General features: G+C 31.8%; 2 protein-coding genes across 2 annotated transcripts in view; one reads left to right on the top strand and one right to left on the bottom strand.

The window, feature by feature from the left end:
• LOC146539934 (uncharacterized) overlaps window positions 1-23,853 on the bottom strand; it is a 146,938-nt gene that overhangs the window by 81,617 nt on the left and 41,468 nt on the right. The gene's annotated exons all lie outside the window — the stretch shown is intronic.
• The window catches only part of LOC146539935 (lachesin-like), a 77,313-nt gene that overhangs the window by 37,528 nt on the left and 15,932 nt on the right, over window positions 1-23,853 (top strand). The window contains exons 3-5 of the mRNA XM_085207791.1: window positions 4,761-4,888; window positions 5,801-5,986; window positions 21,069-21,258. Coding sequence (XP_085063917.1) covers window positions 4,761-4,888; window positions 5,801-5,986; window positions 21,069-21,258 — 504 coding nt within the window. The remainder of the gene's footprint in view (window positions 1-4,760; window positions 4,889-5,800; window positions 5,987-21,068; window positions 21,259-23,853) is intronic.

Here is a 23,853-nt window from a genome sequence, read left to right as displayed (position 1 = left end):
AGTAAAATATCAGCACACACTCTGTCGAAACTGTTCAATTTAAAAATAATTTATATAATAATTAACACGCATAGTACGTATTTAAGCATTTAATTACAATTTTATCTGTTCGCATGATATTAATGCGCGATCGGGCTGCGGTGGATCTGGTAGCATTATAGTGCCCGCATCTATTAATCCCTTAACCGACCGTTGATTCTCGCTGTGTTGTGAATTATTTACCGCAAGTCGTGATATCATACATTCATAGTTGCATTTACTATTCGTATATAATCCTGGTATATCTTCTATATATATAAAAGGACTTGTCCTCACTGACTGAGGTAAGACGCACGCACAGCCGTAACCGCTGATGGTAGAAACGTTAAATTTGGACAAAAGTTTACTTTCGTAATCTGGACATCCACTAAGAAGGGATTTTGAAAAATTTTATCCCTAAAGGGATGGAATAGGGGTTCAAAGTTTGTATGGAAAAAAATTTAAATCGGCACCGATTTTAATAAAATTTGAAATTTAGATTTTTATAAGTATTTAATTGAACACGTGTTTCATCGTTTTCTAGAATTCTTCCCCTAAGGGTGCAAATAAGGGGTTAAAAGTTTGTATGGAAAAATCTTTAAATCGCCACCGATTTTTATAAAATTTGAAATTTAGACACTTAAAAATATTTCATTGAACACATGTTTCAGGGGTTATTAGAATTCACTCTTAAATACGCAAGCGAAGCTGCGCGCGTCCGCTAGTCTATTATACATAGATATGTCAGTATTAATTACTTTTTTAGGGTTCCGTACCTCAAAACGAAAAAGGGAAACCTTAACCGTTGGTAGAGAACTTTCAGTGGACTAGCAAATAATAGTAATTATGAAATTTGGCAAGGGAAAAATCCAAAAAGTTAAAACTTAAAGATATTTCATAGAAAAAACACCATTACTAACTTATAATTGTAATTCTTTTCATAGAAACTGAATGCATGCGTCCGCAAATGTAAATTTGTCTTCTTTTATGTACATTTGGCATACAGTTCTGAAATTGATACGAACCAGTGACCGGTTTTGGTTTTATGGACTTAAAATCATTAATTTTAATTATTAATAGAAATTAAAAGAAAAACAGAATTAGGCTCCGAATAAACTATGTGAAAGATAAAAGAAACATACTCGTACAATTGTTTATTTTTTCCATCTCGTTTTATACTTTTTAGGTCGTAAAGCGTTTTACGTTATAAAATCTAAAACCAATATTGCAATGTGGTGTCGCGAGAGGAAGATTTATCCTCGTCCTATCATTTCAGGGCTCCAGACGGAGGGAGTGCTTCAGTTTATTTTATTACCAGCCAATGTACGCCTATCTACAGCCACTTTGCTCCCATCTACGTTAAGTAAACATAAAGAAAATATATAACAAAATGTTTTCTCATCATCTTCTAGCTCTATTTAATTTAAAGGAAAGCAAAAAGATATATTTCATATATTTTTCCTAATTTAAAGATAATTTTAAATATTGAATGACCTATATTATTAGAAAAAAAACATTATTTAATAAGCGCCCCCATTGTATAGATATAATTAGTTTACAAAATAAAACAATCAGCACTTTAATCCATTACAAAGCTTCACCCAGAAACGTCCAGCAGATAAATTATATATCACTCTTTAATTCATCCAGATTTAGAATCGAGGTTGGTAGAAAAAAGACATAAAAAAATAAAATCCCAGTTCCGCATTAGAGGAATTGAACGAAAATATTCGGAGCTCCGGAACCCGCACGAAGCCATTAATCGTTTTGATGTCACAGTATGGGACATTTAGTGTGACCCTTTTTAGCGAACTGCCTAATCACTGAAGGCCGAAGCCGAATGCCGAAGACCGAAGACCGAATCATGGGTGTTCGGACAACGGCCGGTCGATACTAATTGCTATCTGTTCATTTTGATCTCTGATGTACTTACGAGTATGTATGGTGCAAGAAACATTTTTTTGTATAGCTTTCGCAGGGGCACAGTGTGACTGTAAAAGCGATTGGTTGTGGGTTCGATCCCCACTCGACGAAAATAAATATTTACTTAAATTGATATTCCCATTTCTTTTTTTCTCCTCTGGTGACAAGCGAGGCAAAGCACGGCGTTGAGCTCCGCCACTTAACACGCAATTCAGCGGAACGTGGGGAATGGAGTGTCTTAACACTAGGTTCCCTCTGCCTACCCTACTGTACGCGGGAAACTGGAGCTTTCGTTAAACTAAAGTGTTGGTTGGCGATGCGATAGATACAATTTTTTTTCAGCTTCACACTGTATCTCTCATGTAGGAGGGTAGATAGAGGGAACCTAGTATCATGACACTCCCCATTTTCCGACGAATTCTTGAGGTATTTCGTGTTAAGTGGTGGAACTCAACACTGCGGTTTGCCTCAACACTAGAGCGAGACCATGGAAATATAATTCACCATAAATATTTTCTTCAACGAGTGGGACGGAACTGACTGACTTGTACAACTACGCCACGACCGGCCTCGTTGCATTGCAGTTTATTTACAGTTACTTAATTAAAAAATATCTAAAGTTCAAAATGTATATGGATGAGTTTGTAAATGTAATTTATTTTTTTTACAGTAACGCAGTAAAAGTTTTTACATTTATAAAATTTATTACTTTTATTAATTAATTTATATTAAAACTGTCATTTGATTTTATTTAGCAAAAGTAAATTAACGATTATAGCCGGAATCGTTAATATTGTAGCGTTAGCAATTTACTTTTGTTTGTCCGAGTCTGACCCGATTTAAACTGATTTCAAAGGCCAATTCAACCTGTACTCCTTTTGTTTGAATTTGGCTGTGGAAAATAAAGCTGATTCATTCATTCTGGTAATTGTTCCGGAGCGGATAGATTTGAGCTAAATCTTATAAAAGAAGCAAGTTTTCTTTTAATCTGAAAGTTACTCTTCGGTTAGCAAAAATAATAAGGAAATTTAAACTTCTACTTTTTACTTTCTTGTTTTTCGTAAAATTGTATTTAAATTTATGTATCCATACCTATATTATAAATTCGAAAGTAACTCTGTCTGTCTGTCTGTCTGTCTGTCTTTTACGCAATCAGGGCCAAACCGCTAATTTAATTGTGATAAAATACTCATATAGAGATATTTGAGGGTCCCGGGATGAACATAGGATACTTTTTTTTTTCTCATATTTGTAATATTTTCGTTATATACCAATATATTAAAATAATTAATTTGACAAGGAATTTATTCCGCCATGTTAATAACAATCGTCGCTACGCGTTGCTAAGCAACGGCTTGCAAAGTTTGTTGTTTTAAGAAAACGTCACCCAAAGTGAGTTTGCTTAATGCATACATGGCGCGCGCCGATATAGATTTGTATACATTAACAAAAATTAGATGATTTCTATAATTTGATATTCATCCTTATGAAAATAAATATAATAGTCACTTTTAGCATTTCATCTAGATGGAAATTATAGTTTACTGTGTAACATTCTAATAAATAATTAAGATGTCACTGATTCCAAATGACCTAGCCTTCGGGCGGTATAGTATGAGTATGACCGATGCGAACGGGCTTATGATTTTGTAAATTTTTATAGATTTTCGAATTACTATTATTTTTTATGTAATTATTTTCTGCTTATAATTAAGTTATCTCAGTTCGGTTATCTATACCGATGTTATACATTTAAAATATCGTAATTTTAATCATTTGGGATTTTATTTAATATTGTTCGCAAAAATTAATAATTATTTAATATAGAAAAATGTTGGGTACGCGCGCACGGCAAACTTTAGGTACTTTATCTAATATTAAGAATTTCCTTTAGTTACTTTTACTTCTTTTGTTTGTTCATTTCGGTTACTTAGATATTTTTTCTAATAATAAATCTCCACTTATTATTATTTTTTAACTTATTTTAATTATTTAGGCTTATATTTTCGCGGGCGTAGCCGCGTCCGGGCTCACTAGTATTTTTATATAAATAATGATTACATCATTTGTCGTAGATGGGGTTAACTATGCACATGATTTTCTAGCTTCAGAATTAGGCAGAAAGTGGGGAAGGGAGTGTCTTAACACTAGGTTCCCTCTGCCTACTATGCTGTGTGTGGGATACAGCGTGAAGCTGATTTTTTATTTATAATTTTTAAAATTTATTGTGTTCAATTTGTTCTTTTTAAAGATAAATTTTGTTTTATATTTAAAAATTAACAAACAATCATTTTATTGTTCTCTATTTTATTTTACATTTTAGTATATTATACGGGAAGAGAAAACTTAGACCGAAACCGATACCTAAATTCACATTAGATCTAAATTAACACCAATTCAATTTGCTCTCCCCTTTCCTACAACAGAAGCAATTGAATATTGTTAAGATTGTAGTCCACAATTACACTACAAAATATCTTTAGCCAGACTATATATTTACATACCTTAATAATCATACACGAAGTAGCTTAAAGTCTACGAGTACATTGGATAAAAATATAATTTCGACTTAATTAAATTCAGTATAATATTGATTTTAAAAATCATAGCTCACGTGGCTTATAAGGATACGTTATTACACATTTTGATAAAAATATTAAGTAAGAACTTAACTTCCTATTATTTAAAGAACATAAGAAAATATATTTTTTAAATGGATGCTATATCTTAAGCTATATTCACAGGTCAACTACCCTAACACGAGCATACTGCAGGCGGTACTCTGAAATTAAAGTGATAATTTAACGTTTGTATTGCAGGTCAGCTGCAGGGGTCAGGGTACAGTGAGGTGGAGCCAGAGTTTCTTTCGCCATTGGAGAATATCACGATAGCACAGGGACGTGACATCCATTTTACGTGCACTGTAAATCATTTAAGTAATTTTAAGGTAAACATATATATATATATATTATATTTAATTAATTAATTTGAGGCTATTGTAAGTGCTGTAACGTGACAGGTTGTGAGTTCTATTCCTTATCGGGGGCAATAATAATTATAAATAATATTTTAACAGTAATAATAATTATAACTATCATTATAATTAACAAAACTGTTATTGAAATTTCACATGGTATAATCCAATACCATTAAGCGTGAGAGAAGGAGACTCAATGACTATCGATCAAACAAAAGCTAAACTTGAACTATATAACAGCGACAATTACTTTGATTGATAGTGGTTTTATATAAATAAATATGATTTGAAATTTCATACATTTTAAAAGATAAATACAATTTTCAATTTTAAAGAAATAAGTAGAAATTTTAAAATTATAATACAAATATTAATTTGTACCTAAAAAGCTATTTAATAATCGTTGAATTCATAGATAATAATTAATCATTTGTAAAGTAAATTGTGCTCAGCTGGCTTAAAAGTAATGGAACAAGAATTAAAATTTAATGAAAATTAATTCAGATTCATTTTTATATCGTAATAAAAATTGCCTTCAAATATGTAGGTGTTTCGATGAAAATATTTTTATTTTTATAAATTTTATTTCTATACACAGAAAAACTATTTTATTTTACATTATTAATAATATTACTTTATGTTTTGCTTCGAGGGGACGTTGCCCAGACCTTAGAACCGTTTACCTCTCAACTTTCCGTTTACCTTTCCGTTTTACCCGATCAATAAAACATAGTTTTTAAAAATTATCATCCTAATTGGTATCTAAAGTCATAATTAAAAAGAAAAGAGAATTATATTTGCAATATTCTTTAACCATTTTTTAAAGTAAATTAAGTTAAGAAGAAGATAAGAAATATTTATATAAAATATAACATTACATAGGTGGCGTGGATAAAATCGGATACGAAGACAATACTAGCGATCCACACTCACATGGTGACGATCAACCCGAGGATATCGGTGACACACAACGGCCACAACACGTGGAAGCTGTACATCGCCAGCGTGGAGCCCAAGGATTCCGGCACGTACATGTGCCAAATAAACACGGACCCTATGAAGAGTCAGGTATGGAATGGGAATTTATTTTGTAAATATATGGTAGTGCTGTTTGAATTGGTTTTGTGGTTATACTATAGAAAAGACGATAGTATTTCGTATTTTTAGTATTGTAAATAAGATTTTATGTTTTAAAAAAATAAAATTAATAAAAACAGTGTGTTAATTGGAAAACAAATTGAAATGGAGAGTAATATTGAAAAATAGTGGAAGAAGCTGTTTGTATTGAAACAATAAGCATACTCGAAGAAATGAAATGTGTAATATTTTGACTTCTTGGCTCTGGTGTCGAGGTAAAACGCGGTCTTGAGTTCCGCCATACAATACGCAATGACTCCAGAATTTGGTGGAATAAAATCTCTTAAAACAATATTCCCTATCACTCTGTTTACCTTGCTGAGTGCGGGATACGACGAGAAGCTGAAAAAAGAAAAGTTTTGAAAATTGCACCTTAGTCATACATCGTTTTTTTATTTTTTAGAAGGTTAGCTCTACGTTTATAATTCTTGCATTCTAAATAACTACAGATAAATATTTTTCAACATTGTTTATTGTCAATACGCGGAATCGGAGAGCGGTTTACATTTCTTGTGACTGTTTTAAAATTTAATTATTTCGCAGCGGATGTATGGGCTTTTAGGAATATGGGTTAGTAATTTTAGTATTTCCCTGGGGGGAGTCGAGCTCACGAGCACTTAGTTAATTACATACAACTTGATCAGCATTTAGGAGGCAGATGTCATTGTTTATCTTAACTCACCAGACTAAGGATTGGGAATAGATAGGTTACAATACGTTTTCCTGCACTTTGTTTTAAACTTCCGTAAAATAGTGATAATGTCTTTTAGGAATATGTTTTTCCTAATAAGAAATCATTAATGTTATATGTATCTATATAGTTATTTACTTTTTAATTTAATTTAAAATAAATAAATTTTATTAAACCTTACGTCGATTAGATATAATCTAGGTACATATTTACAAGTTGACTGATATAAAAAAATACTAGCTTTCATCCAAGAGAGCTTTGTACTACTAAGTTTTTCATTTTTATTTCGAATTTCGTGTTTTAAAAGACGAAAACAAATAATTTTTCACATAGAAAAAGACAAGCGTATATACAGAACGTTATTATCAATTGAATTACCATTTTAAGAAAATCTATATAAGAAAAAATCTATGCATTTAGGTTATTATTTTTGTTTTTATGACAAACAAAAACTACATACATTAGGCAGCCACTTTGAATAAACCTAAGATATCGGTAGGCTTTCTCGTAAGCTGCTTATATCGAATTCGTAACATTTTCTTTAACATGTACAATACGTTTCCTTAATATGCCACCTTTTTCCTTTTACATTTACGTGCTGGCATTCTATTTCACTAAAAGCAAAAATAAAAAAAACTTTTCAGCAGTTCTCACAGCAACCTTTTATTTAAATTGCAAGTGCGTAATGTAATTGACTGATATCGGGCACTACTGTCATTTCGTTATACCTTCTTTAGAAAACAATCTTCGTAATAGTAATGTTAAAGTAATAGTAAAATATCTCTATTTATTGTTGTTGTTTTAAAAAGTAATTTAGCAGAGAAAGATAAGTTTAAAGTTCATTTGTTTTTTTTGACGGGGACGTTTTACCTATTATATTTTTTTTGTATATTTACTTATGTGTGAGTATAATATGAATGTCTGAACATCTCTGGGTCCAGAAAAAGAGCAAAACTGAAGAAGAGATGGGCAGATATCATTAAGAGAGACATGAACGCCTGCAACGTTTACGCTGACGATGCGTTCAGTCGAGCGAAGTGGAGGCAAAAGACGAGGAAAGCAGACCCCACCATCAGATGGGACTAATAATGGTCTAGAGAGAGAGAGAGAGAGAGAGAGAGTATAATATGAATGTAAAAATATAAAAAAGTCCCTACATTTAATAAAAGCTTGTCGGATTTCGATATTGTAGCTAAATTTTAAATTTATGCAATCGATTCCGCTCGACAGCTTGCGTTCAAGTGTCGAATCCCGATTAAATTGCGTTATCAACGATTCACATTAATTTTTTTAATTACTTTTATTGAATCACGCAATAAACATTTATTTTATATACTTACATCTATGTATATAGCAAGGATATTTGTTTATAATAGATTAATAATATAAAATGATCAAATAAGCTTATACTTTTTTATATGCGAAATTATCGAAAATCGAGAAATACAATTAGTCTTAATATTAAAAGACATTTTGTTTACATTTTATAAATAAACATAGAAAGGGATGTAAAATAATTAAGTTCTGAGTTAAATATTTATATATTTCATTATTAATTACTCTTGTGAAAGTTCTGAAAATTAAGCTAACAACTAATTGAGCAATAACAGTTTCGTTTAATTTTATGTTATTCAAAGTTATGCTGACAGAGAATGTTTTAATTTATGCGTATATTTCGAGTTACGAAATATTTTATTCTGAGAATCTGGAACATGTTAAATATTCTTCCAAAATGTGGTTTCTGTAATTCCTTGTTTATTCATAAATTTTATTTATATTTCACATTTATTAACTTAACCTTCAGAATTGTCTTGTTTGTGTTTATTTCATTTTAATCAACTGTTGGCTGTAGAATATATTATAAATTCGAAAGTAACTCTGTCTGATAAAATACTCATATAGAGATACTTGACGGTCTAGGGATGCTTTTTTTTCTCATATTTGTAATATTATCGATATATACCAATATATTAAAATACTTGACATGCAATTTATTCTGCCATGTTAATAACAATCGTCGCTATGCGACCGTTGCTAAGCAACGATTTGCAAAGTTTGTTGTTAGAAAACGTCACACAAAATGAGCTTGCTTAACGCATCTCTCTATTAAAAAATATCATAAATATATTTAACTAGCGACCCTATTGCGGCTTCGCCCGCTTTTACTACTGGATTATTCATATAATGTATGTTTGTGAAGCACTTAAGATAATATGAAAATTAATTAAACCCTAATGCAACCCGCATTCGTAGTTTCAATAAGGATTTCCCAATTGTTTTACACAGCAAGGATTTTTTAGTAGGTACCGTAATTTTAAATCTGTGCTACTAATCTTGTCAAGTACTTATTAAAATATATTTAAATTACTACTTTTAGATAGTTAAATGACATTGGCATCTAAATCTTCGTTGCTTGTGGTTAATGCTGAAGAGGGTATTCTATCCCTGATGAAAAGCAAGCACTACGTGGCTGCCTGTGACGAAAATTAAATAGAATGCATCGGCCGGGAATTGAACCCGGGCTGCCCGCGTGGCAGGCGAGCATTCTACCACTGAACCACCGATACGTGTAAGGCAGGCGGGCGCGGCGGACTCGCTTGTATAAGCATAACGTCGCGAGGCGCGTTTCGCAGCAAGGATTTTTTGATATTGTAACAACTTTTAAAGTACTTATTAAAATGAAAAACAGAAAAGACAGTTTTGATCTACATTAAATGGCCAACGTAACTAATATACTTATTTATATGCTGAGAGTAAGGGATAAGTGAAACTTGCCTCGATACAGTTGATGTGTGAACGGCGTGATGTGTCAATAATTAAATGCGTTTTTCTCTAAAACTATTCGCAATTTCGAAATAGTTGAAAAAGCAATTTTTATCTTCGTTTAACGTAGAAAATTAATAAAGTATTTTAAAGGATAAGGATTGATACCATTATGGAGAAATATCCCTCACAATAAAAAAAATATTGAAATTACTATTTTTAGACAGAAATATGATCACTACACGTTATTCTTAAAAGATACGAATATGCCATCGCGGACTTTTTTGCAGATCTTATTAAGAGGAACAATACTCCAGTACATTATTTTCATGTAGTACTTACCATTAAAGCAGCGCATGCGCCAAAGTGTCTCAGCGGGTAGGACTTTATACACATTTATCGTATTTATGTTAATTTACATAAGAATGTACAAATAATAAACTATATATAAACCTTCCCTGAGAAATACTCGACCTAATGGTAAAAACCGCATCCGAATCCGTTTGGTGGTTTAGAAGAAGAAGAGTTAGAAAGTTCAGACAGACACAAAAAGCGACTTTGTTTTATAAGATATAGAATAGGATAGGATAAATATTCGTATAGTACAAGCGGGCGTAGCCGCGTTCGGGTCCACTAGTCAATATTATATAATATACATAGGTATATTTTTATACATTAAAACTAAAATAAAACTAACGTTTTAAAAATATTATTATGAGAATAAATAAAAATACTACATTTCAACTAACATGACGTATGGTACTAGCTTATGACATCTGCTATTACTAGCACAGCGTTAGTCTGTTTAAATTATTTTCCCATTATCAAAATGCTTATATTTTAGTCTAGTTGTGAATTTATTTAGTTTTATTTTTTATACACGGTTATTGGGAACACAGATCCAATACAAAAAATATTTAAATGAATGAATTTATATGATGCATCATACTGAAACATTTAAATATTTTTAAATGATCGCTGGTTAATGCACACGAACTATGGAAAATGTGGAAATCTAAACTAGGGCTATTGAATGAAATTTGAATGGACTGACTGACTATTGGGCTATCGAATGAAACTAAGGGACGTTCGTATTTACAATAGTCCTAAATTGAATTATTTTTCTTTGAGCGTTAATTATTAATTTAATAAGACTTGTCACGTAAACGTTTTAGTGCAAAGGACAAGTGACTGTTAATAAGTTATTTACCTTCGTTGCTGGACTGTACAGTGACATTAACATGGACGTGGAATTTCGTTAAGGAATGTCGGCATTTGTGAAGGAGAGGAATGTGACCGCGACATCTTCATGAGACTTCTAAATGTTTAGTTGGACCCTAATAACGTGTTTTACATTACCTTTAACTTCTATAGTATAAGTTGTTTGGTTTGGTAAACAAATAAAAGTTGGCATATATTTTTTAATATAGAGGTTTTATTTGTATTACATAATCATTGAAATTAACATTTATATAATTCTGTTTTCTATATACGTTTTACTTATATTATAAAATATATATTTAAAGTATAATATCATGCATGTCAATGTAGGATATAAATACCATTCAACATGCACTGCTGCGAGCGAAAATTCTTTGCTCTTCCTTTAAAAAAGGCCAACTTTTTATCAACAGTAATATAGAACATTTCCATATACGAGTAAAATATGGTAGTACATTTAAGCCTCATATGTACGTATTTGTATTGACTGAGCCACGAGACAGATTGCTCATCTCTCCCGCCCATACGGTATTTGCTTAGGTTCCTACAACAACGCGACATAAAAAGGTTCCCTCTATATTTGCACAGCGAGGGATGTACTCGTTACATTTGTTAAGTGTAAAAGTAAATTTGAGAGAGCCCGCACAATTACACAAATATTTTCAAAGTAAAAAGATGTTAGGCAACACTTAAGTATGCGAGAATTGTTTTTCTTTTTTTTTCTTTTTTTTGAAGTTACGTATTCGCTAACTTTAACATGGGAGCGGTCAGGAGTTTTTAAGTGAAAGAGCACAATTAACATTCCTTCCACACAAGTGGAAATTGTTTAAGGATTTTTTTCCTTTTGCTAGCAAGAGGGCCAAATGAAAATGCGTCAGTGACTTTGTTTGCCTTTACATTTTTATTTTATATGATGTGATTAGGGGCAGTGAGATCGCTTTATACGTTATTAGGTAAATTAAGTTTGTGTATTTACTTTCCTAAATTTAATCGTATTTATTTATTTAGGATTATTCGATATATTTAAAATATGTAAAAAAATCAAACTTAGAAAGTTTGCTCTTCATGCGATCATCCTCGCCCTTGTCTAAAAGCGGGTTCGAATTCAAATTCAAATTCAAATTTTTTTAATTCAAAAATTCAAATTCAAAAAACTATTTTTGCAGGCTCACTTCGTATCCCGAATAAAGCTGAGTAGGCAGAGGGAACCTAATACTAAGACATACACTTTTGAGTGGCGGAACTAAGCACCCGCTCTGCCTTGGTACCAGTGCGAAAAAATGAAAAAATAATAATTTATGAAATAAATAATAATTAACCCCGAGTCGAGTCGAGGAATCGAACTCACAACCCCCTTGTGCTTGTGCCCCTGCACTACGACAGCCTCGTATGTATTAATGTACGATATGTTTATTACAAATAATGTTTTTGTAAAGATTTTACAAACAGACAAAAAGATATTGCAGTCACGTTCCTCCCAAGCCTCGGTGTTTGGGCAATCAAATAAATATTGACCTACTAATTGTTTTTGCGGCATCGACGGCAAGCACTGTTGACAGAGCCGTGATAGATGATCTTTTTCCAACCCTTTTTCTCGTTTCGTTGAAATGTCAATATATCAAATTTTACGCAAGTCAAAAAGTTAATTTAAAAACCTATTAGCAGTTGAGATACGAATACGAATCAATTAAACAAATATTAGATAACCATTTAATATTAATATTTTGTTTTGCGTGATTAATTTATCTTTTGCATATATTAATTGTAAACTGAAGCTATAAAGTAAGTTTACAAATGAAATAATTCATTAAAGGCAGTAAAATTTATTATTTCAAGCGTAGAATCAATTTTAATATCAAATATTTTCCGAACGAAAGTTAAAATAAACACAAAAACAACAGATTGTTATACTTATAAAGTGTACAGTGTATCTATTCTAATTTTATTAAGTCGAAGGCCACTCTACTCAATAACAATGTGGAATTTAATGTAAGCAGTTACTTAGGTTATAGAAGAACGCGCGCGGCACGTCCGCATACAGGGATGTTTAAATAAGCCTTTAGTCGGCTGTTAGCTGAAGGGTATTTTCAATATGGGTAATTTCGCCTGAAACACAAATACTTTAGCAGCTTTATTGCATACTAGAGGATTAACTGTGTTGAAAAACGACTAGTGTTGTATCTATATATATAAAATCGAAAGGTCACTCACTCATCACGAAATCTCAGAAACTGCATGTGCTAGGAATCTCAAATTTTGCATAGGAGTTATTTATAGGACGTAGGTGCTCGCTAAGACGGGTATTTGCAATATTCGACTTCTAAGGGGTCGTTTTTGGGGTTGAAAGTTTATATGAAACTTCGTTACTACAAATGCTAAGAGTCTCAAATTTTGCATGGACGTCCCTTATAGGACGTAGGTACTCATGGAGACAGAAATTAATAATAACGTAGTTCACGCAGGCGAAGCCGCGGGCGGGCCGCTAGTTACGTATAAAACTCCTGGCGTTTTATCTTAATTACTGTAAAATCTTCGTGCGAGAAAATCCTTCCCTTATGTTGTCCATCCTCGCGTAACTTTATGTGGGGATTACTTTTATGACCGAGATTAAAGTCCGTTTGCGAATGTTTACTGCCGAAATCGGGGCCCATCTGTGCGATAGATGCTCCATTTAATATGATCAAGATTTACTTTATATCTTATTGCTAAGTATTTGTCATAAAGACTGAATTGTGTTGATTGATTGTGAAATTTTATTCTATACTAGTGGGCTAGTGGGGCTACGCCCGCTTGAAATAGAAATATTACTAAAAAACTAAAGATTCATTCAATTCAGTGAAACAGTTGTATAAAATAACTGTTACGGCAATTAGCAAATTTGTCAAATTTGAAAATTTTGAAAAATTTTGCAAATTTTGCAATTGTCAAATTTTAAATTGACATAACTTTTTTTATTTATGACCGATTCTATTCTATTAGGTTAATAAAGGTTCCCAATAACATTTTTTTTTAAATATCTTCTAAGACCTCTCTCCGACCTCTCTCGACCTCTTCCACCTATTACGATTTTATTATAAGTATGTTGTAATTTTTTCGTTTTAGAAATAAATCAATTTCGCATTATTTCTTATACATTTATTAATACTTAACCCGACACAGAAACGACAAATTACATACATTATACAATGTTATACGGAGGCTGTACATAAATTAATTTATCCACAAAGCGAGCGATACCAGAATAGTTCCGACCTGTGAGGAATCCTCGCTAAGGAGCCTCGGTCTTGGCACCGTAGAGACATTCTTCGACACATAGTTGGTAGGTTGTCACTAGCGTCGTAAGCATTTAGTTACCCATGGAATTTATCGGACCCAAGGTATTCCTAGTGAAATGTAAACTGTAAGCCGCGGTTATTACACAGTTATTCGACCTTAATATAATAACGCAAAGCCGAATAATGCGGCCAAAATTCTGGCACTCCTAAATTGTGAGAGCTCAGCTTCCTATATGGGATTTACAATGTTCATTGGATTATCTTTAAGCTGATACTGAATTATCTTATAATTTACTTTGTGTCGTACTGTAGTACCTATTACTTGAATTTAGTATGGGGATATTATAACGGTACTACCACTTATGAAATGGTAGATTTTGAATGTAATATAATATGCAACTTTAAATAAATAAATTTTCAAAGTTAAAATTTAAAAGAAATCTAGAGATGGCCCTTTCACATATCATTAAACTGTGAACACGTCGTATAAATAAATAAAATAAATATTTTTCCTCAAAAGTTTTAAAATCAAAGTAAAATAATAAGAAAAAAGCTTTCAATAAAGTAGAATATTTAGTGAGCTGAGAGGAAAGTCGCCGGGGAATCAACAAGTGAATTATTTCTTAGTCGAAAAATCGTCAGGCATTAGTCAGCGCTCCTTTGTTATGCCACAGGTGCGAGTCGCGACGAATCTACTTGTATTTCATTTTTCATAAGGGTGGCTACCCTTACGAAAAATATTTTTTTGAATATTATAATATATATATTGAATATTATAAGATGCCTTTTATGTAAAATGTGGCAAGTGTGGTATTTTAATGTTAATATAATTCTGCAAGTTCAACTCTGTTTTACATATTACTATATACTCATAAATGTAGATTACGAGTGTGTTCGTAGTTTTCTATGATCTTTTAAATTATTTTATAATATACTACTTGACACATAACATTAATTTTTCACATTATTTACTAATGAGTTTTAAATTATAAATAACAGAAAAACAAACAGAATTCGTAATTGTGTCATATTTTTCAATATAAATAGAAATAGGTCGATGAAGGCAAAAAACGTAATAAACAGTCGCGGGTCGTCCATCATAGCATATGTCAGCTGCTCACCCCAAACCAAAATAATTGGTCTGACGTAACACAACCAAAGGCGTAGCTTGGAAAATGTACCGTATATTTACCATAAGCATGGTCTTTTACATTTTGTCGGTTAGCCACTGACGAAACCTTCGACTAAAATTGACGCTACTTTACAGATTGTTCCACCGGATGGTCTATTGATATTAATAGATAGTTTATGAAACGGTTGGTTGAATCTAAAGTATGCTACATTTATTAAGATTCTTCTGTGGCTTTAAATCGCTTTTTTCAACGAAAATTCCATTTTGTTGTTAAAAGAACTATAAAAGACTGATTGGTGTTATGGGTCCAAGTTTGATTCGCAAGAATATTTATTTATAAACTACATTTACCCCTCCGATTAAGTTATAATCCATAAATATGTAGAAATCAAATGAGTTTTTGACGCAATTAGTAGGAATTAAAAGGCTTTAATATTAATAATAGTGTTTCCTCAGTCAGTATTGCAATATTTTTATATGGGTAGAAATTTTTGTTACTTCTCTTCGTAGCCCAGAAGCTGCAAAATATAATTAAAGTTATAATTGGATTTTAGTCTATTAATAGTTTTAAAATATGTTTGAGCAATTTTAATGTCCAAATATGTATTTAAAAAGATTTAAGATATATCATTAACTGAAAATATTTTAGTTTAGCAAGATATAATTTAAAAAAATAATTGAAAAAAAAAAACAATTAAATATGCCTTACTTAACTACACGATCAAAATAACTAACAATAATAAATACTATTAAATTAAGACCTTTTTTCACTTCTTAATAAATATGAATATCATTATTATTTAACTTATGAAATTGCACATGATAACATTTCTCTATGAAATTAAAAAAATATATTATTTTTAAAGCGTCGGTTATGCACGTCCGACCTGCTTTCTAGCATGTAAAAGACATCTACGTATGCAGGCTGAACGTCGGCGTTGTATTAACAAAGATTTTTTTTTACCTTCAGTAGAGTTATTTATTTAGAGACAAAGATTATTTTTAAATATTACTAATCTAGCTAAACATAAATAAGATAGATTATAATAATAAAAAAATATAGAAATACTAGTGGACCCGAACGCGGCTACGAGCGCTTGAACTATACGAATAATTATTAAATATATTTATGAAATTATTTACAGTTTTCAATAGAGAGATGCTTTAAGCAAGCTCATTTTGGGTGACGTTTTCTAACAACAAATTTTGCAAATCGTTGCTTAGCAACGGTCGCTTAACGACGGTTGTTATTAACATGGCAGAATAAATTGCACGTCAAATTAATAAATATTTTAATATATAGGTATATATCGATAATATTACAAATATGAGAAAAAAAAGTATCCTATGTTCATTCCGAGACCCTCAAGTATCTCTATATGAGTATTTTATCACAATTAAATTAGCGGTTTGGCCCTGATTGCGTAAAAGACAAACAGACAGACAGACAGACATTTGAAAGTAACTCTGTTACTTTCAAATTTATAATATAGGTATAGATTAAAAGCTACATTTTTTACTGTTTGGGTAGGTACTTTAAAACTAGTGAAGCACTATGTAAGACATATTTGAATATAAGAAAGATACATTCGTACTTAACAATGCTGCTGTCGTTGGGAGCAGCCAAGTTAAAGTTTTTCCTTTAATATTCAGTCAAAGAATAAAAGTTTGGAAAAGTATTCCAATAAAAATATATGTTTTGCTTCAAATGCTTGCGGCAAATAAATTGTTTTCTAAGAAATGTAAGAAAACTCGAAAGCTTTACCTTGGGAAAACCTTTTAGGAAAAATATTTTTAACTGGACTACGCCGGTGGCCACAACACTGATGTTAGCTTGAAAATTATTAAAACGTTCTTATTGTTTCTCATATTCCGAATTTTATTTTACAAATTCGCACATTTCAATTACAGCGGATCTCGAGGCTGCTTTTCAGTTTTAATTTAAAAATGTTAGTTTCAGTAACATTTCAAATTTTATAAGTATTTTAAGCAAGAGTTACACGTTCTTGTTTCTTGTTTTTTTATGTAACTAATTTAACATATTTGAATATTATTTAAGAAACAAATACAAATGAATAATTTAATAATTTATCGAAATTTATTTCGTAATTTTCAAATTTACCACTATAAGAAAGACCTACTCGTATATATGAAAACTGAAATATAGTAAACTATTCTTTTCTATTCCGCAAAGACCCAAGTAAGCCGCTTTTCCGAATTCACATACCAACTCCATTAGAATATGAAAGTAGATCTGGTTTATTTCAAAGTATCGATGGATCACGTACAACGTAAGTTATATAAATAGAGGACAAGCATACGAGCCTTTTACATTCTTTTACAAGCTAAATAATAACCTATAGGTATATATAAAAGGACTTGTCCTCACTGACTGAGGTAAGACGCACGCACAGTCGTAACCGCTGTGCGTAGAAACGTTAAATTTGGACAGATGTTTACTTTTGTAATCTGGACATCCACTAAGAAGGGATTTTGAAAAATTCTGACCCTATAGGGGTGAAATAGGGGTTGAAAGTTTGTATGGAAAAAAAAATTAAATCGGCACCGATTTTTATAAAATTTGAAACTTAGACTCTTAAAAGTATTTAATTGAACACGTGTTCCATGGTTTATTAGAATTCACGACTAAGGGTCCAAATAAGCAGGCGAAGCTGCGCGCGCCCACTAGTATACTCATATTTTTAGGACTTGTATTTTATAGTAGCGTAGTACTATCTCGTTAATATTTTCCCATAAGGCAACTTCGCAATGCAGTTTGGGATGTAAATCTCAGCTCGCTCTACAGAATTCTAGTATTTCCATAATTCATGTGACACGAGCTGTCTCGAGATATAAAAATTTACACTGCTGTGGAAAACGTATGTCACTTATCATGTTCCGGTTGCGAAATTAAATATCATAGAGTGTATTATTTATTTTTTTAAACTATTTTTTCGTATTTTAGTTTCATCAGTTCTATTTAAATATGCTTTATTGTGTTTTTTTATAAGTATAGATAACTAGAGTTGTTGTTGTTAGAAATAAAAATATGAAATTATGATGAATTTGAGATTGTCGCGGCGCAGTTAACTATAAACACGCTTCCAGAATTCAGCAGAAATGTAGTATCTTAACACTAGGCTCTCTCTGCCTACCCTGCTACAGTGTAAGGCTGGAAACAATGTAATGTGTTCCATCTCTCTGGCATCAAAAATTTCGTGCACGTTACACGAAGATGCAAGCCAAAAGTAATAAAAAAATCATCTAGGTATCACTATTAAAAATCCAATGCTTAAGTATCATATGATAGAACTATTCAGCATAATATAATATAATGAGTAAATACTGTTTTCAGAAGTTTAAAATGAAAACTGCTTATTTGGTCATTTTGAACGTTTTCTCCAAAGCTTGTGGCTACAACTTTGTGAATTTTAAACTGGAAAAGAAAAATAAGTTTTATTTATAAAAAGGACGGCAACCGTTGCTAAAATTCAGAGCAGCTGCAAAGCACCATAGAGAGTCGAGTATGAAATGTTACTAAAATATAACTTTTGCATATTTGAGAAGGGAATGTGACCCATTCAGTCGTGCTCGCTCCGTCGGAATTTTGTCAAAGTACGTCCAGCGACAAATATTTAATGCTTTTCTATAAGATGACAGCAGATGAACCATGTTTGCTTGAAGTGTAATAATGTGTTGCAAACTTTAAACATTACTGTACTAGTTTAATAAAACTTATAAAGTTTTAAACATTGAACATTAACGTTAAAGTTTTAAATGTATCTTGAGATTCATCCCGAAGTTACGTATCCTTTACATCGTATCGACTACATATATTTCCGTTGACGAAATTCGATCACGTACGTATTGGAAGAAATTGTATCAAGGAACAAAGCTAGCTGATACAGGCAACTAGAAAATATAGCATTTTTTTCGCATTATAGCCCTTATGTTCAGGGTGCTAAGAGAAAATATGTTATCCCGGTACACACACATATATATGGGAACGAGGGTACCTGGTCTTGATAAATCTCTAAAGCACGCCGTCACTCCAAACTCCATTGGAATTTTGTCAAAGTCTTCACAGTGCGTGCTCGCTAAAGGAGTCATACGTCTTCTTGCTGTATTCACGGCGTTGTGGTTCTACGTCATTAGTTAGGCTGTGTCGTCTACTTTTTAATGCAAGGTTTTTTTTTAATTTAATGTTTTAAAATATGCAATAATAAGGTGTAGTGAAAAGTATTTTAATCCGCATCTTAACACGCAGCGCCGCCAGAGTTCTGTAGAAAGTGGAGAAGACAAGTGTCTTAATGAGAATGTAGTGTTTCAACACTAGGGCCCCAGTTTCCTTCAGCTATACTGCTAAGTGCAATAGAGCGTGAAACCAAAAAAAGTATATTAAATCTCAAACATGATACTTTCTACTTTTAGGCAATAAAATATTAATATAATATTAGTAAAAAAATGAATATCTCTTTTAAAATTTTGTGTGAAATTGAATAATTCCAACACGTATTCAGCTCGACCCTCTGCCATTGTTTAGTTATGCGTGACCACCCGACTCTAGCATACTGACTTATATTTTCCATAACTTGTAAATTCAATTTAAGGACAGAAGTTAAGTCAAACGTAAGAATGTTTTCTTCAATTTCGATAACTTAGAATAAGAGATATATTTTTTTTACTAAAGTTCAAAGAATTATATTTCGTAATTATTTGTAATTATCGATGCCTTGATAGACACTCGATTCGTTTATCAGATATTTATTCGATCTCCTTATCATGTCAGTTAATTCATAGTTATTCTATAAAGTCCAGTTAATTCATATATATTCATTAAAATTATTTTTCTTAAATGTTAATTAATCACCTTCACGCTGTATCCCGAATATAGCAGGATAGGCAGAGAGAGAGAAAGGTTCCCCAATTTCCGCCGATTTTTTGGTGTTAAATGGCAGTACTAAACGCCAGACTTTTGCTTTGGTGCCAAGGCGAAGACATAAAAATATTAATAAATTAAAACTCATTCCCCCGAGTGGGGGTCGAACCCACAACCGTTCTATTACCATCATACCTTTGTACCGTCATGACGACCTCTATATCTTCTAGTTAAATATTCCCACAGATATCACAAAAAATATCAAATTTCTTAAATTTCACCCTTAAACAAATACAGATAATCAAAGCGTGTCAGTGCATTAATTCCCTTGATTATTAGATTTCGGATTGGAACCATTCCGTTAACAAATATCTGTTACCGTCAAAATAGCTTCAAGTTCAATATCTAGTATATACTTTAATAATATCTATAATAATGTTGTTCTAGTTATATCAACACAATATAAATAGGAAACTAGTTTTGAAAGCACTGCTTACTCCGTCCCCGGGGTCTGTATTAAGCGATAACTTAGCTCCTTGTTCTCCCCGGAGACACTACATTGAGTTTTCGTTCATTTACTATCTTTTTGACAATGATAAATATAATATGTTAGCTTTGTTACTATTAATGTCTTATTATTTATATACGTATTTTTATATTTTGTTGGTAATTATAATTAATGAAATTATAAACAATTTTTAATTTATGCCATATTAGCTATATAATTATTTTTTGTATGTTTTTCTTAAAATTGACTAAAAAATCCTTTAAAAAGTCAAATAAACTTTGGAGTAAAAAAGTATTAGAATAGAAAATTTTCCAGCCTTACACTGTATTCCGCATGTAACGGGGTAGGCAGAGAGACTTTAGTGTTAAGACACTCTACACTCTACTTCTGCTGAATTCTAGAGACGTGTTTATAGTTAACTGCTACGCGACAATCTGAAGTTCATCATAATTTAATATTTTTATTTGTAACAACAATATAAATATAATGCAATTACTTAATTAAATCTAATATTAATATTCACCCAATTCAAACATTGTTATAGACGGGCCATCTCTCAGTCGTAATTCCACCAGACATAGCGGACGGCGACGGGTCAGAGGCCGGAGCCCCCGAGGGAGGTTCCGTGGAACTCCGGTGTACCGCAACTGGCGTTCCAGAGCCCACTGTCTCTTGGAAGCGCACGGAGGGCCGCAACGTCGTGTTTAGAGATGAAGACGGGAGTGAATTGAAAGGTTAGTTATTTCTATTGGATTTTTTATTATTTTAATTATGAGAAAAATGCTTAAGGTACTGTTATTTATTTGACAATTTCTTATAGTATTTGAATGATTTATTCTTAAATTTATTGTTACAAAATAATAGGACCGTCTTTTAAAATTGTTGAAAGTTTCTTATTTATTACCAATCCATACCTATATTATAAATTCGAAAGTAACTCTGTCTGTCTGTCTGTCTGTCTGTCCTTTACGCAATCAGGGCCAAACCGCTAATTTAATTGTAATAAAATACTCATATAGAGATACTTGAGGGTCCCGGGATGAACATAGGATACTTTTTTTTTCTCATATTTGTAATATTTTTGATATATACCAATATATTAAAATAATTAATTTGACAAGCAATTTATTCCGCCATGTTAATAACAATTGTCGCTACGCGTTGCTAAGCAACGGCTTGCAAAGTTTGTTGTTTTAAGAAAACGTCACCCAAAGTGAGTTTGCTTCACGCGTACATGGCGCGCGCCGATATAGATTTGTATACATTAACAAAAATTTGATGATTTCTATAATTTGATATTCATCCTTATAAAAATAAATATAATAGTCACTTTTAGCATTTCATCTAGATTGAAATTATGGTTTACTGTATAACATTCTAATAAATAATTAAGATTTCACTGATTCCAAATGACCTAGCCCACGAGTGGTATAGTATGACCGACGCGAACGGGCAGATGACTTTGATGGATTAGTAAATTTTTATATATTTTCGAATTACTGTTAATTTTTATTTAATTATTTGCTGCTTATAATTAATTCATCTCAGTTCTGTTGTCTATACCGATGTTATGCACTTAAAATATCGTAATTTTAATCGTTTGGGATTTTATTTAATATTGTTCGCAAAAACTAATCATTATTTAATAAAGAAAAATGTTTAGGACGCGCGCACGGCAAACTTTAGGTACTTTTACTTCTTTTGTTTGTTCATTTCGGTTATTCAGATATTTTTTCTAATAATAAATCTCCACTTATTATTATTTTTTAACTTATTTTAGTTATTTAGGCTTATATTTTCGCGGGCGTAGCCGCGTCCGGGCCCACTAGTTATCTATATATATAAAAGGACTTGTCCTCACTGACTGAGGTAAGACGCACGCACAGCCGTAACCGCTCATGGTAGAAACGTGAAATTTGGACAGATGTTTACTTTTGTAATCCGGACATCCACTAAGAAGGGATTTTAAAAAATTTTAACCCTAAAGGGGTGGAATAGGGGTTGAAAGTTTGTATGGAAAAAAATTTAAATCGGCACCGATTCTTATAAAATTTGAAATTTAGATTTTTAAAAGTATTTAATTGAACACGTGTTTCATCGTTTTCTAGAATTGTCCCCCTAAGGGTGCAAATAAGGGGTTGTAAGTTTGTATAGATTTTTTTTAAAATCGGCATCAATTTTTATAAAATTTGAAATTCAGACTCTTAAAAGTATTTAACTGAATACATGTTTCATGGTTTTCGAGAATTCATCCCCTAAAGAAACAAATAAGGGGTGGAAAGTTTGTATGGAAAAATCTTTAAAACGCCACCGATTATTATAAAATTTAAAATGTAGACTCTTAAAAACATGTGTTTCATGGTTTTCTAGAATTCACCCCCTAAGGGTGCAAATAAAGGGTTGAAAGTTAATATGGAAAAATCTTTAAATCGCCACCGATTTTTATAAAATTTGAAATTTAGACTCTTAAAAATATTTCATTGAACATATGTTTCGTGGTTTATTAGAATTCACCCCTAAATATGCAAGCGAAGCTGCGCGCGTCCGCTAGTAATTAATATAATAGGATATTAATATTAATAAAATAGGTAAGGCATATATAGAATAAGACTGGCCGAACTCAACGCCGCGCTTTGCCTTGTAACCGGAGCGAAGAAATGAAAATTTATGTAAATAATAATTCATTCCCCCTAGCGGGAATCGAACCCCTAACTTGTCAGTCGCACTCTGTCACTGCGCTACGATTGACCTCGTTTCAGTGAGAAGCAAAATATTTTTTAGATGAATAATGCCAACTTACTTACAATTATAATCAAAGTAGGCAGTACAACAACCGCCATCACAGACGTCACAGTAATGAATTCCTATCATATTTAAAATCGCAGTAATCAATATTCAATACTCAAAAAAATATTCGAGGCACGTTCTCCAGAATATATCACTTTCCTGCTTGTATCGAACGTGACAATATTTGAAAGTGACAGGACGTATTCATTAATTTTCTTCACCAAATTCTATTTAGACAGTAATAATCGTAAATTCATATTGACACGTCAATTTACTTTCAATTCTATCTGTATTGGATTTTATAGAGTGGTAAAAAAGAAACAAGACTAATTTTGCATTCAAAGCCAGCCTGAAGCGGGAGCAGGTGCTCGCGTGGTTAAAACATTGGAGTTTTATGGGATTTATTAAGATATCGCCTTAAGATATTGAAAAGAATGGTTGTGATGTAAAATGAAAGCAGATACCTTTTCTATTTTGCCAGAATTTTCCAAAAATTTAATTCAAAAGCTAGTGTCCTCTGACGTCGTGATTGATATTCATTT

Source organism: Heliconius melpomene, chromosome 3, assembly GCF_056956725.1.
Source record: "Heliconius melpomene rosina isolate 202511_hmr_F chromosome 3, ASM5695672v1, whole genome shotgun sequence".
In the NCBI taxonomy this organism is placed as follows: domain Eukaryota; kingdom Metazoa; phylum Arthropoda; class Insecta; order Lepidoptera; family Nymphalidae; genus Heliconius; species Heliconius melpomene.
This window is presented reverse-complemented; position numbering and strand designations above follow the sequence as displayed.